Genomic DNA, 13,964 nt, shown 5'->3' on the forward strand with positions numbered 1-13,964 from the left:
ACCTTTCTTTCTATCTCTTTGCCTCAGTACTATTTGACTCCCATTACATGACTAAAAGCAGAAATTCTTGCACATGCCTCTTACACATACCATTTGCATTCCAGCCTGGCTAACCCCTAAAATTAGCTTGCTTGCTCTCGATATGGCTTTGATGTCACTAAAGTATACTAATCCTTGAACAAGAGCACCTAGAAGTTACATCCAGCTGCCTGATCTGTGTCCACTCTTTGCCGTACTAATGAGAAACTCTACTAAATCACCTGCCTTAGTGTAGTTTTGTTCAGATAAGATAACATCCATCTTTGAGCCAACATCAGGAAAGGCCAACTAGCTAGACACACTGAGGTGGGAGCTACAAGGTAGCAGTAACTGTGTAGTGTTATGGGATGGCTCCCTGTTTTTTGCACCCCCATTCCTGGAACAGTGCTGGTAGAAAGGCAGACCTGAAAATCCTCGCCCATACCTTCATTTGTCCCAGACCTGGCACGGTAATCCCTCAGCCTTTCTGGCCTGAGCTCAGAGCAACAGAAAGCCTACTGAACCCCAAGCTTGCTACATAACAAGAGTTTACTTTTGGTTTATACAAAGCTGCGAAGAAAATTGCCAATTATATAATAGCCAATTCTGATATTTAATAAAGTGTATCAGCTCACAGAAAGACCAGGACAGAGTAAGTCCGTGCTTGCATGTTCAATTTATTGGTCCTACATTTAACCTCACCAAGGCAAAAAATACAAATGGAATAGCATGTATTTCATAGCACAAGCCTCTAATATCTGCAACTCTCAAGTGAAAGACAATTTTAGAAGCTTCACTTCTCAAATGAAACAAGTTTAAATATAAAACCAAATAAAACTGCCAGTAAAGCATGTCACACTGTGTCATCTAAATGTTTTTTGATTTGCTGCAATGTTTTGCAATAGATGCGCATAAAAGCACTGTAAAATTTACAGGACAGAAGCTAGAGGCTTCCACCCACATGGAGAGGGAATTTGCGGCAGCACAAGCACATTGAAAAGCACAAGAGATGTTTGGGATTGTGAAAAGAGGTTTATAGCAACATTTCTGCTAAAATTATCTGAACAAAACACTGAGTGCACTTAGCAGTTTAACCATTAAAACCTGCTGAATAAAGACAGTTCCTGTCTTAGAAATATTGTTTCCAGCTCCTCACATATGACAAGAGATGGCATCTTTTGAACCACAGACTTTTTTTGTTCTTCCTAACATGCCGTATTGTATTAGCTGCCTTGCAGGATTTGTATAGGACAACGCACCCTGAATTTAATAACACACAAAAAACCTTTCAGTGGCCTGCTCCTTTAAAAGGTGTATTTAAGTATAGGTCTGATTCTTCCTTAATTAAGATCCGATTTCAGTAAACCAACAAAAGAATTATTTCTGTGTTTGTCATCTAGTAGCACCGTATCTTCATGTTCTCACTGCAGCAGCTTTATTAGGTACTGCATTCTTTCTTAATCTCTGACATTTGATATATATATATACACACACACACCTCTAGGAGTGCTCTTTTGGATTATGTTCCCAAATGGATTTTAAAACACCTCTTTAAACTTCAAGTGGAACTTGCTTCCACTTTCAGAAACCAGAATATCCTCTCAGGGACACAGATGAAACGAATCGAGACCTTTAACTCCCTTCTTACAGCGATACTTCCAATTCTGCACAAAAGCTTAATGGCTCACTCATGCACAACTGCCAACAGGGGGGAGACAATGGATGTAGCAGGATTCCATTGGCAAGGCAGAATATCTAAAGATCTTTAGAGATATTACAAGAAAAAGGAACAACACCATTTTGTGTTGTGGATAAGAGACTCTTGATTTATGATTAAATATATTTTGGAACGCAACAGCATTTATAGCAAACTTTTATTCAATAGTTTAAAAAGTGTACGGAAATTTTCATGAACAAAGAGTTACTCAACGGAAAATACCTTCTTTTCACCCTTAAAAAGTTCTTCTGCAAGAACATCCATTAAATGCATTTACCTACAGTAATCAGTTTTAAAATGCACGAGTATTTTTGGATTTCTTGTATACATATATAGCATTTCCAGAGTTAAGAAGCTGTTGTCCTGAGCAGTGTATGAAGAGACATTAAACTATCTAGTTACAGAACATATTTATATAATTGACAACAAGCACAGAACAATTTATAGACTTTAAACATTTAATGTGCCTTTTCATCAAGGAAGGCAAGTGATAACTGTAGGACTGCTTAACACTGTCAATTTAGTATCATGTATTTAGATCTGCAGTATAAAGACACGCACAAAACATTTTTGTGGAGTACATTTTGTTACAATAAACCAAGCTTGTATTCCATCATCACATGTGGTTCTCCCATAACCTCACTCTGTGAAGGATCTGGAAAAAAAAGTTGACAGCATGAGGCTTTTACCAAGCTACAAAGACCAACAATACCTATGAACATGATCATATTTCCTTCCCTGCCTTCATTCTAATGCTTAGTGCAAGAGTTGCTCGAGTGATTTTTGACAGTGTTGCACAAGCAGGTCTGTAACTCCTAAGTCTCTATCCAAACCAATCATCAGATAACAAATACATCTATAGTGGAACAGTGTTTATAAGGACACACACAATTCCAAGCAAGACAAACTAGTTCTACGTAAGCACTGTCTCTACAGCCTGAGTCTCAAGGCTGACTGAGCTTTGCATTTAAGAAAAGTTTACTGAAGCCTTTCCTCATAGGTGCCCCCCATCTCCTTCCAATGCAACTTCTCTGCACAATAGGAGCTCACATTGCAGCCCTTCTGTTAGCTGGGACCTACTTGTGGTTTTTCCACCTAACTGCCTAGTTTCACAGAAATTCTATGCCTTTAAATATCTCTGGGATTTCCTCCATTCTGTAAAGTATGATTGACATTAGCAACTGTACTCAAAGTTTATCAAGGAATGTGCAGAGGACACAAGAGATACCAATACTGACAGCATGAACTTTGTTTCCATACAAAAAATATAAATTAAAGAAATATCAAGGCCTGAAAAAAGGCTGTGATTGCATTTTCCTTCCATAAATAAGGTATATTAATGCCTTTAATTCCTCCAGAGACACCAAAATTTTCTAATCCAGCCCCAGCTGATAAATAGAACCTCACCAAAAACACTTTTAATCCGCTCACTCTTTAGCACTCTACAGTTGTGAGCAATGGCAATAATGAAATTCCTGTAAATCATGTCTGACATTGCTCTACCACCTAAACCACAATAAGCTAGGATTCCTTCTGTTGCTCCCTGTAAATCCATCCCAGAAAGTAATCCCAGATTTACCTCATGACTCATGACTCTAGATTCCCAATTAACCTTCCATTATTTCCAGTTTCCTATCTCCCTGGCTCTTTCCATTCTACAATCCCACTTCAAAATACCACCCCCGTCTCCTTCCATGACCTTAACTACAGGCTAGAAAGAAATAATTTTTTAAACTGTTTTTCCAGGTTTATTGTATTCCACACATACTAACTGTCAGTCAGTAGCCTACCACACAGGCGCAAACCAGTGAGTTAATTTGAGGGAGCCTCCCCTGCCACGTCTCTGGTTCATTAGTTTGGGATCTCTCCTCTAGCATTTCTTTCTTTTTAATTATATAACTTATAAAAACTTTGTAACCTCCAGCTGTCAAAATCTGCACAAGTAGTTCAAAAGTTTCTGGGGAAACAGGCATACAACATAAGTGAATAATCTTCTACTCCTTTAGAAACCCAGCCTACAAGCAAATATTGGCTTACTCAATATTTCAGAGTCATTTCCACACAGCTAGCAACTGAACCACATTTATTTCTCCTTTGCCCAGTGCTTCTTTGCCTTTAGGAATTCAATTTTTTCTTTTTAGTTTGTGCATTTAATTCTCTTATTCCACAGGGGCAAATATCTTTACAGTTCTCAAATTCTACCTTTAAATTCTACCTTTAAATGTTTCCATAACATTCAAACCAGAAGGTATTTACCATTAAGGATATCCTCAAAACCGATGCATTCATCATTTCCCCTCAGAGTATCCAGTGCTATGTTTGAGCTGTGAAGAAACGGGAGACGTTGGACCTGTAAAAAGACCGCAAGAATTCAAGTTTCTGCAAGTCTGAAACTGAAGGTGTTTGTATTTGGATTTTTTAGTCTGAAGTGAGTAACAAAAGTGACAGCGAAGGTCACCTCTTCCTTCAAAAACAGCAATGAAATAAGAGGAATACTGGCACACACAGATAGCAAAACCTACCTAACACCACCATCTTCTGTTGTTTATCTCTGTTTTGAAAAGAGCATCCTTTCACTAGACTTGTAGGTTTCCCTGCAGTGTAGCTACTGCAGCAAATAGTGTAGTTAAAAAAAAAGGTAGGTTTTTTTCCTCCTCCTCTCTTCTCACATAAAGCTGGGGAAGCTCACTGCGACAAACATCAACACCCTGAGGTCAGTATTGGGCAACTGACATACTGCAGTGTTTGAAAACCACCTTCTAAGTTTCCTACATCTCTGCCAAGTCAGGAATGTAAGTGAAAGAGCTATATGGATTTGCGCATCTAAACATAATCCTCATAGCAATTGATCTAAAGAAAAACTACTTCTCCGATCCCCACCAACTCATAAGCTTCAAGTCCACTCCCAGTTACCTTCAATACCCTCTTCTGTACCTTTTTTTTATTACAAAGGAAATTCCAGGTGGTAAACACAGCACCTGATCATAAATATTCTGATAATGGCATACTTGTACTTAAAATTGCATTCACTACTAGTAGTGATACTTCAATTATACCATGAACATATTTTACAACCATAAAATTATCATGTAGCTATCTCTTTACACACAAAGTATGTCAAAGATTTCCATAATCACTACTGGTCCAATTCTCAGAAGTTCAAATACTCTATTCCAGTAAATATTTTAGAAAAGTTAAATTAAACCACAAGAGAACTTGTATATCTAACACAAAGCTGGAGTAAAAAAAAAAACTTTAATCACCATATTTCCCCCACCCATCCCCCAAGGGTACCCGTGGAAACACACTAGCAGGATATCCTCACCTGCCTCACTGTCTGCCATGTGCTAACATCAGTTAGGGAAAAATTTTTTTCCTCATAAGACAAGAGAGCTGAGATCAAGGGTTATTTTCATACACCCTGTCTGACTTTCACATCCTCAGGACCAGTAATTTCTGCCAAGTTTAATGCAGCTCACTGTGATTCAGTAGGATCTGATCCACTGGAAAGGAGTAAAAAAAAATTGCTCCAACTTGCTTGGAAAAACAACTCTTAAGAGCTTGACAACCTCCAACAAACCAAAAGAAGTTTACTAGGACCAATGAGCTTCCTATGTTTCCTAAGGGACAGAAATCAGCCTCCATCCAGTTATTCTCCATCCTAGGTGGTAAGAAGGAAGGAGACAGACTCAGCTTCCCAGTTGAGAGTTAACTCACCAAGGACCCCCTCTGATGTTACAAGAAAGGCTGCAGAACAATAATAAGCACATCGCAAACTCTCAGCTTCACGTTTCACATTACCTCTATATCCACTCCCAAATCACTACCTGCTTCAGATCCCGAAGTGTTTTTGCCCTACAGATGCAGACACTCCTCCCCATGAAGGTCATACATTCTACAGAGGAGAGTATTCATTTTAGGAATTAATACTCAATTCCTCCTGCTTTTCTCTGAAGACTTACAGGAAGCTAGTCCACGGAAAAGCTAAAGCAATTACCACTTCACCAAGTCACCAATAAAAGAAAAGCACCTGAAAGGCTTTATCATATCAACTGTTCTGGTAACTTAATTGCAATGCTTGGTTGGTTGGTTTTAATAAAACCAGTCCAGTGAAACTATTTCTTTTGGAAACCAAAACTTTTCACCATAGAAAGATGTCTCTCTGAAAGCGTCTTCTGAGATAATCCACTTGAAAAAAAAAAAAATCTTTAAGGTACACCAATGGGATAAAAATGCCTACCTGTTTCACTGCTCTGAATTCCATCTGCAGCTTCAAAGGTGCGTGGAGCCCTTGAATATTTCTCAGTGTGGCAAAGTTTGTTTTATCTTGATTTAACTGGAACTATCAGAAACAGCATGGATTTTTATTTTAGAAAACATTACTTTCAAGTACAGCCATAGAATAGACTTGTGACATCCCACTTAAATGAACATGCTTTTTGAATTTATATGTAAAAATTCAGTGATTCCATTTTATGTCTCAAATGTACAGAAAAGACAGTGATGCAGTAATGCTCGTTTTATGAAACTGAAGTTGCTTTTTGCTAATTTTATTACAAATCAATAGTAGCAATTTTATTTTGCTATTTTTGACAAGCAGGACATGTAACACCACCAAGCGGTGTAGTTTTGCACTACTTGACTACAGTATTGTCAGCACGAATTGGAAGCTGAGTCTGGTTTAAAGTAAGAACACAGACTTGAAAGCCACGATTGATGTTATTATTAGCCATCAAAGACTCTACTTGAAAACCCTTGAAATACTACTTTTCTGAACAAGTAGGAACACAGAGCACCACATATACTCCGTATAACTCCAAAAAGCAAATGAAAGCTCATAATTTTACCAACTGCTCTAAAACTGATCAGTAAGACAATCTATTTAGTGGAGGGTTCTTTTAATGGAAAAGTGCTGGCTCACAAATACTGATGTACACAAAAGTAACTAATGCTTAATGTTAAGCTTAAGTAATCGAGTCTCAAATTTGGCTTTTATAGTAGTGACTACGTGCCTGTAAGGTTGACACAATACAATATTGTAACGTAAAACAAAAAATACAAAGCTTTTATTTTAAAACCTGTACTCAATCACCATGACAAAAGCCTGCTAGTAAAAGAACATCATCCTGTTGATGTGAACGGATCTCAAAAACCAACAGGAAAATACAAGTCAAAGGCATAATATGTACTGTCTTCATAACAACCTACATTGAATGCTCTTCAGAAGTTAGCAGAAAATACTATTTATATGCCTCATTCCAAACTTACAATTCTGGTCACACTATTTTTCCATTTCTTTTATTTTCTAAAGGTAGGGATCCTTGTATGGGTAGAAGAAAGATTTGGTTTCTACTAGTGCTACCTGAATAACCCACCAATTAAGGCACTTAAAACAACTCTAACTATCTCAGGCTAAGATAAGGCTTTTCCCAGTCAAATGTACATAAAAATAATTCTTAGATAAGCCAGCCATGCACTTACAGAAAAACCTAACCAGTACATGGAAAAAAAAAATCTAAGTGTTTCACATACTACTTTTGGGATCACATTGTTTTGATTATTTCTGTGCATTTTTTTCTCTCCAGCATGTAATCTTTTAATTATGCAGATTTTACACAGCAAGAACAGAGTTAAAAACTAAGTTATAGCAGTGAGCTGTAACAAAAATAATCAATTGACAAATAACTCTGAAACATTTATAGCATTTATATATAAGCTTGTGAAGTTGGTGCCACATTAACATCATTCTTTTAACTTAACACTAGCACTGGTTTAGAATTAGAATACCTTAGACATTGCAATCAGACCTCATCATGCTGACCAGCTTAGCAGTTTGGAACTTTATATCCAAATACTGCCTTTGCTTCAAGACATCTTATTACTTCAAATCTACATTGACAAAACAGGTGCCAGAGATAGGATTCAGTTCAAAGAGCTATTTAGCCAAGGCTGTCAGTCTAGTCTCATTTTACTTTCAACCGATGGTCCACAGACCACTCTGAAGTGGTCCACAAGTGATGACTAAGCCGAACAAGATTGCATACACTTAAGACAAATTGTATGTGTAAAATTTCTACATGCAATCAAGTAATTTAACAAAAAGTATTTATGTGTTCACAGCCTGAAAGTGAAGATATATGCCTATAGGCAAAATGGGAGGATCAGCCTTCCAGAAGTGGCAGGTGTGCCCCCCACCTAACTACAGAGGCTGCATACACAGCTAGCTTAACTTTTAGATCACTAAACCTTACTAAGTAAATCCCTACTTGAAGCCTGCTTACATACTTGAAGTGGAGAAAGCCCCAAGTGGGAGGTCAACATTAAACGAATTTGCCAACAATGTTATTTGTATATGTAAAGTGTTACTATTGTTAAACACCTTTATTCTGTTAAATGTAAGACCCTGCTCAATATTTGTTACCATACAAAGTGGTGCAGGTAACCCCATTGTTAATTTAAACTTCATAATTAGTTAAGAGTGAAGATGGTTACATTTGATGTTATACTTACATTTTTTTCTGACAACTCCAGTGGGTGACTGGGCAACAATTCATTTTTTGCACTTGTAAAGCTAGAAATAAAAGTGAAAACATTGAACTTCAAATTAATTGGGATATCATGTTTTAAGTTACATTCCAAAACTAATCTCAGATACAAACATCAGCCCACAGAGACACAAGATCAGCACAGTTTGAACTACAAAAAAAAAAAGCTTAACAGTGAAGCAGCAAATATGACCTCTAAGTATAGCACTACCAGAAGGAATTTAAATTCCAAGCCTGCTTTTTTCTTTTGGTCTGACAAACCAGAATGACAACTTTTCTTCTTTGATCCCCTTCAGAAATAGGGGAAAATATTAATAAAAGAAAACGTCATAGGTTTAATTATGTCCAAGCTACGTGGTATCTGATTTTAGAAGTCTCCAAGTTTGTGGAACTGAATATTGTACATACCTTCCCCGCCCCCCCCCAGTTGTATTACCCACATTTTAAACTCCTGGAACTTATTTTAGATTCATTATCCAAGACATGTACGTAGTTTTGCACTCATGTAAAATGGCAAAACCCAAACCTACTGTTTTTACTATATTAACGGTTAATTTCAGCATTGGCACAAAAAATGCAATTTCCCACAGTGCTACAGCACACTCATGTACATGTATGTTAAAACTAGCATATATTTAATGATTATTAATACTTTGCCAACTCTTTTATAAAGAACAGTATCACACAGGTAAAAATCCATTAGTGTTATCTACTTCTTGAAGTGATGTTTCACTGAAAATTCAGACTTGAAAGAGGATCTGATTAAATACATGCACTTTCAGCTATAGCTTTAGCAATACACCTTCCAAGAACTCTCTTTAAAAAGCCAACATTTAATACACACTTTCTTTCTATGTCTGTAGTTCAACACTGGCCACGGCACAATTCAAGAAGAAAAAGTAAAGCATACCCTCTACGCAGAAGATCATGACCTTCGAACGGTCCAGAAGCTGAAAACTCAGTAATTGGGATACTATCCTTCAACAGATAAGAAGTGCCTCTGGAATTCTGGAACAAAAAAAAGCAAGGATTACTTTAACAGAACCAGATCCCTTTTTTATGGGCCATTAGGCCATGCAAATGAAACAAACTGACTCCTTAAACTATTCACGTACAAGACCTAGATTTTAAGTCTCTTAAAAAAAAAAAAAAAAACACAACACAAACCACACACTAAAGTAGAATTATTTCAGAGAGTCTGATAACAGTTAAAGGTACTGAGAACACATTTTTTGGATCTGGCTTAAACAGTAAACTTGCAACTACCCCTTGTTCATTCCCACCCTGGACTGCAGGGATGGAAAGAAAGAAGGCAGGTCATGCTCAGCTGACAGGCCACAAAGGAATATGTCCAAGCATTTCTTCATTTACTGTAATACAGGCACAATCAAGTAAGATCAAACTGACTTTATTCATAGTTTAAGGCTGCCATGAAGAGGACAAGGTGTATTCAAGTGCTCTAGTATACCATTTAACTGAAAGAGCAAAGGAAAAATAGCAACTTGTAGCAAAAGCCCAGCAAAACATACCTCCACAGACTTAAGTAAAGCCATCTAAACGCAGATGGCTAATTTCATGCTAGCCTGCCCAATTTTATTGAAGTGATTTTAGGAGTGTTCAGCCAAATTGCTCCACCAATAGGCCAATGTATAATAAATTCTGGAAGGTGACAGGGATGAGCTGTTCAGTGCAGGAGTTTCCTCCAGCAGCACTGCTGGATCAAAGAGAAAATTGATGCTTACAGTTAAGGTCTTTTGTACTAACGTGTTAACTGTCAGTAACCTAACAGCTATCGAAAAACCCTAAAACACCTGTTTTTACATGCATATAAAGCGTACTGTGATTGCTGTAAGTGAAAGAGTTAAAGAAATACATCACCTGGAAGATGTGACAAGAGGGAAGATCAAAGTGAAAGTCAAACGTCAGAAAACCGCGAAATACGCCCCAAAAGTAATGCCCTCAACTCGCGCCCGTGCCCGGCCCGCCCTCGGCGGTCACACGGCTGCTCTCCACCAGAGGCCGGGGGCTCGACCCCCCTCCGGGAGCGCTGCCGCGGGACCCTCGGCCTTCCCGGCCCGCTCCCGGGAGAGGGGCTTTAACCTCAGCCCCGCGCCCTCCGCGCCCTCCCAGCCCCGGGAGCCCACAAAGGGGACCGGCCCGCCGCGGCGGGGGGGCGGGGGGCGAAGGCGATGGGCTCCCGCGGCCTGGTGAGGGACCTCGAAGCCCCGCTATGGCCGCGCCGGACCCCCATGACTCAGCAGGGCCCCAGAGCCCCTCGCCCAAAGGCCGCCTCCCCCGGAGACCCCACAAGGCCACTGGGGTCAGTGGGCAGGCGGGCGAGCAGGCGGGCGGACACCGGTTCGGTCCGACCCGCTCCGATACGAGAACAGCCGCTACCACCGCCGGCTGCAGCCCGCACTCACCATCTTGGGCCCGCACGCGAAACTACTTCCGCCTCCTCCGCCTCCTCACTTCCGCCCCGCCCCCGGCGCTCTGCGTCAGGCGCAGGGCGGGAGCAGCGGCCCCTCCCCGAGACCGGCCAAGCGGGAGGGGCGGGGCCTCGCAGGGGCGGGGCCACAGCTGCCCTGCGGGAGGGTAGGTGGTGGCTGCTGCGCTGCCCTGAGGTGGGTGAGGGCCCTGTGCTTTCCTTGGCCACGGCTTCCAGGGCGGTTGCTCATAGGCAGACCGTTATGGCGGCAAAGCCCAGCAGTTGTGGGGCTACCCTGGCCCCAGGCAGGAGCTGGAGATGGCCTTGGCGGCCATGTTGTGGTGTTGAGCGGGGGGACCCGTCCTTTCCCCATGGGCCACAGTCAGCAAAAGCAGGGAGCCTAGGTGACCCCAACAGTGTCACGGTGCTGGCAGCCTGAGGGAGGGAAACAAGGCAGCGGTGCTTCCTGAGGTAAACATGGCCTGGGGTGCTGGGCCAGCCATGGAGCCCCCCATGGCAGCGCAGGGCAAATGAGGGGTGTTGAGGTGTGTTGCTCCACCAGGGACCTCTGGCAGCCCTCACAGCCCTGATATTCTGTCAGTAACCAACAGGGATGGGCCTGCAGCAGGTTAATCTCTGGAAATTAGTTTTGAGAATATGGTGGATAAAAGCTGCTGTGTTAGTAGGCAGGTATTAATAGCCACAATAACAGTATGGTAACAGAATTAATATTAGCTTGCACTTAAAGAACTTTGACAAACTTTCTGATAATCATGAGAAAGTTTTCCATGGGTTCCAATGCATAGCTCCAGATGTACATCTGGCATATCTATTTTACATACTTCTTCTGAGACCTGTAGCTCATTCAACCCTTTAAGATTTTGTCCCAAACGGCCCTGGTGCTACAAATTTCATCTGTGACAATTAAACACCACATATTGCATGAAAAGCAGTATTTAAATGGGAATTTTACATGTATTTTAATGGCACACTCAGCTTTGGAAAAAGTTCCTGAAAAATTCCTACGCTTTATATTCTGTTTCTTCTTTCTTGGGCAAAATCTGTTCACCACTTAAAAAAAACATTCTCAACCAAAGTTCTGGCCCTTTGTATTCAGGCTTAAAGCAAAGACTTCAAAAGAATGAGAATGGGGGACTGGGGTTTTTAGATCACTTTTAGGAAAACGGGTACCACAAAGGTTTCTCTGATCTTATAATGGGTACTCAGATATTGTGGTGCTGGAGTCATTATTATAGAATAGATGTGAATACAAAAAACAAATGAAGTTCCTGTTTAACTGCAGCTTACAGAAAAAGCTAGGTTTGTCACTAAATGTATTGTTGATCAGGATATGACTGTAGAGATGAAACATCTAACTTTCAAAGTCATTCTTGCAGGACACAGGGTGCAATCACTCCATGTACATTTTTGACATCACTGCAATCCACAGTCTAGGCTGCACAACATAAAAGAACATACATTGCAAGAAAGGTCTGGTTTTCCTTTAAAGGCTTTCACGCTAGGGAAAACTTCCAGACATAAACACATATCACACACATATTTTCCCATCAAATTACCATGTATTTTATGTTGGAGCAAGGCTTGATTTCTGTCACAAACAGCTTTGTTTTAATGATCTTACAGTGAGCATCTCAACGGTGGATGCTTAGAGTAGTATCTCATTCCTCTGCACAGCCCCGCTGCAAGCTAATAGGAGTTACATGAGCAACTGTTGGGCTGACCAAAGATCAGAAATGAGAGCCTGTGGTGAGCGATGAGTGCTTTGACTGCTCAGAAACAGTAGGTATGGCTGCCCTCTGTGCTGCAGATGATTTCAAGGCTGGCCCCAGCCCCCTGCTCACCAGAGCACAGACAAGAGCCCACAGGCACTGCCCCAGGCATAGCAGCCCCAGCACGAAGGGCACTGTGTGCTGAAGCCTGCCTGACAGGGAGCATTGCTGGTGTGCAGGTCTGTCTGAAGTTACCATGTTCCAGGCTGATGGTAACAAGGTGGGAAGTGAGATGCAGTGACTGTGGTTGCTAAAGAGGCCGTTCTTGAATGTGGACGCTCTTAAAAGAGTATGTGGACGTGTTCTTTAGAATATGTGGACTCTCTAAAATTAGTGTGAAAGTAACTACCACTCCTCTAAAATGATTACTTCTGTAAAGTAAGGATGTTGAATTTCACACATTGCTTTCACCTGCAAATTATTATTTTTAAGAATGATTTTTGCATGATTTTGTGTAGAGAAGGTCTGAAATGTATGAATGTTTTAAATATTTTCTGAATGTTTTTCTACCTCAGCATTTTTGGAATGTTGAATCTGGTCTTTTTGGTTTAGCTGTGAGACTTCACTGAGGTTTCAAGTGATCTTTAGACCATGGGTTCTTTTATCTTTTAGAAATGAGGAAAGTGTTTACTCTTTAAAAAAAACCAACATACCGCTTCAAATGCTCTTTTAGCAGTTAAATTGGTATTAACAAATATAAAACCTCATTAAACAAAGTTTTAGACAGCCTGACTTAAAGCAAATGTCTGTTTCAATTACTTAGCTTTTTTGTGCCTGGATCCTAACATGGCATCATTTTATGAGAGGTTTGTACATTTCCCACTGAAGCCTCGAGGAAGAACTTCCCGGTGGACTTGAAACTTGTTACGACGGACATAACATGGCTGGCAGGGCAAAGGCTGCCACATACCAGCCTCCTCTGCTTGTGGAGGAGGAAATCTACAGAAGCCAGCTCTCTTCTGGGAACTGTACTGCTGTGTTAAAGCAGTTTTTGAGCTAGTATATCCTGCCTTTCCACTAAACGGTACTTTTACCTCTCCCATTCCCAGACCTTTTTTGTATATAGAGGGATGGAAGATAGAAATACCCACTGATTTACACCATCAGTCCTACTTAATAATAGCAAAAGGAGTATGTTGTCTGAGGAGACTTGCCTTTGAAGCCACAGTTTTTAATATTGATGCAGCTTTGTCACTTTTCAAAATATAATTCCATTGACGTATCACCGGGCAATCTGTTCTGAGTACGTGAACCTCCATCAGAAGAAAACCTTTATCCTGTGGGACTGGGAAACTCTTTCACTGGTTTCTGTCAACAGCCAGTTACAACCTGTTAAAGTGAAAGTACTTTTTATTTGTTTTTAATCAAATAAAATAAACACATTTTCTTTGATCTTTAAGAAGTCCTTTCTTGTTAACTTGCTTTATACTTTTATGTTTTGGCATTCATTGTAAATCTAATTATTT

General features: G+C 40.3%; 1 protein-coding gene across 1 annotated transcript; it reads right to left on the reverse strand.

Annotated features, from left to right (window-relative positions):
- Positions 1 to 675: 675 nt before the first annotated feature.
- POMP (proteasome maturation protein) lies at positions 676 to 10,801 on the reverse strand. The gene is made up of 6 exons (XM_064441086.1): positions 10,704 to 10,801; positions 9,191 to 9,288; positions 8,246 to 8,306; positions 5,976 to 6,077; positions 3,992 to 4,085; positions 676 to 2,390 (listed from the first exon to the last, which is right to left on the reverse strand). Exons 1-6 carry the CDS (start codon positions 10,704 to 10,706, stop codon positions 2,323 to 2,325), a joined length of 426 nt encoding a protein of 141 aa, XP_064297156.1. The 5' UTR covers positions 10,707 to 10,801; the 3' UTR covers positions 676 to 2,322.
- Between the last annotated feature and the right edge of the window lie 3,163 nt (positions 10,802 to 13,964).

The sequence above is a fragment of the Phalacrocorax carbo genome, chromosome 1, assembly GCF_963921805.1.
Source record: "Phalacrocorax carbo chromosome 1, bPhaCar2.1, whole genome shotgun sequence".
Classification (NCBI taxonomy): Eukaryota; Metazoa; Chordata; class Aves; order Suliformes; family Phalacrocoracidae; genus Phalacrocorax; species Phalacrocorax carbo.

Coding starts and splice junctions, on each gene's coding strand:
- POMP (XM_064441086.1), bottom strand. Junction 8,307..9,190: donor CATGATCTTCTGCGTAGAGG/GTATGCTTTACT, acceptor TTTTATTTCTAG/CTTTACAAGTGCAAAAAATG. Junction 2,391..3,991: donor TTTTGAGGATATCCTTAATG/GTAAATACCTTC, acceptor TTTTTTTTCCAG/ATCCTTCACAGAGTGAGGTT.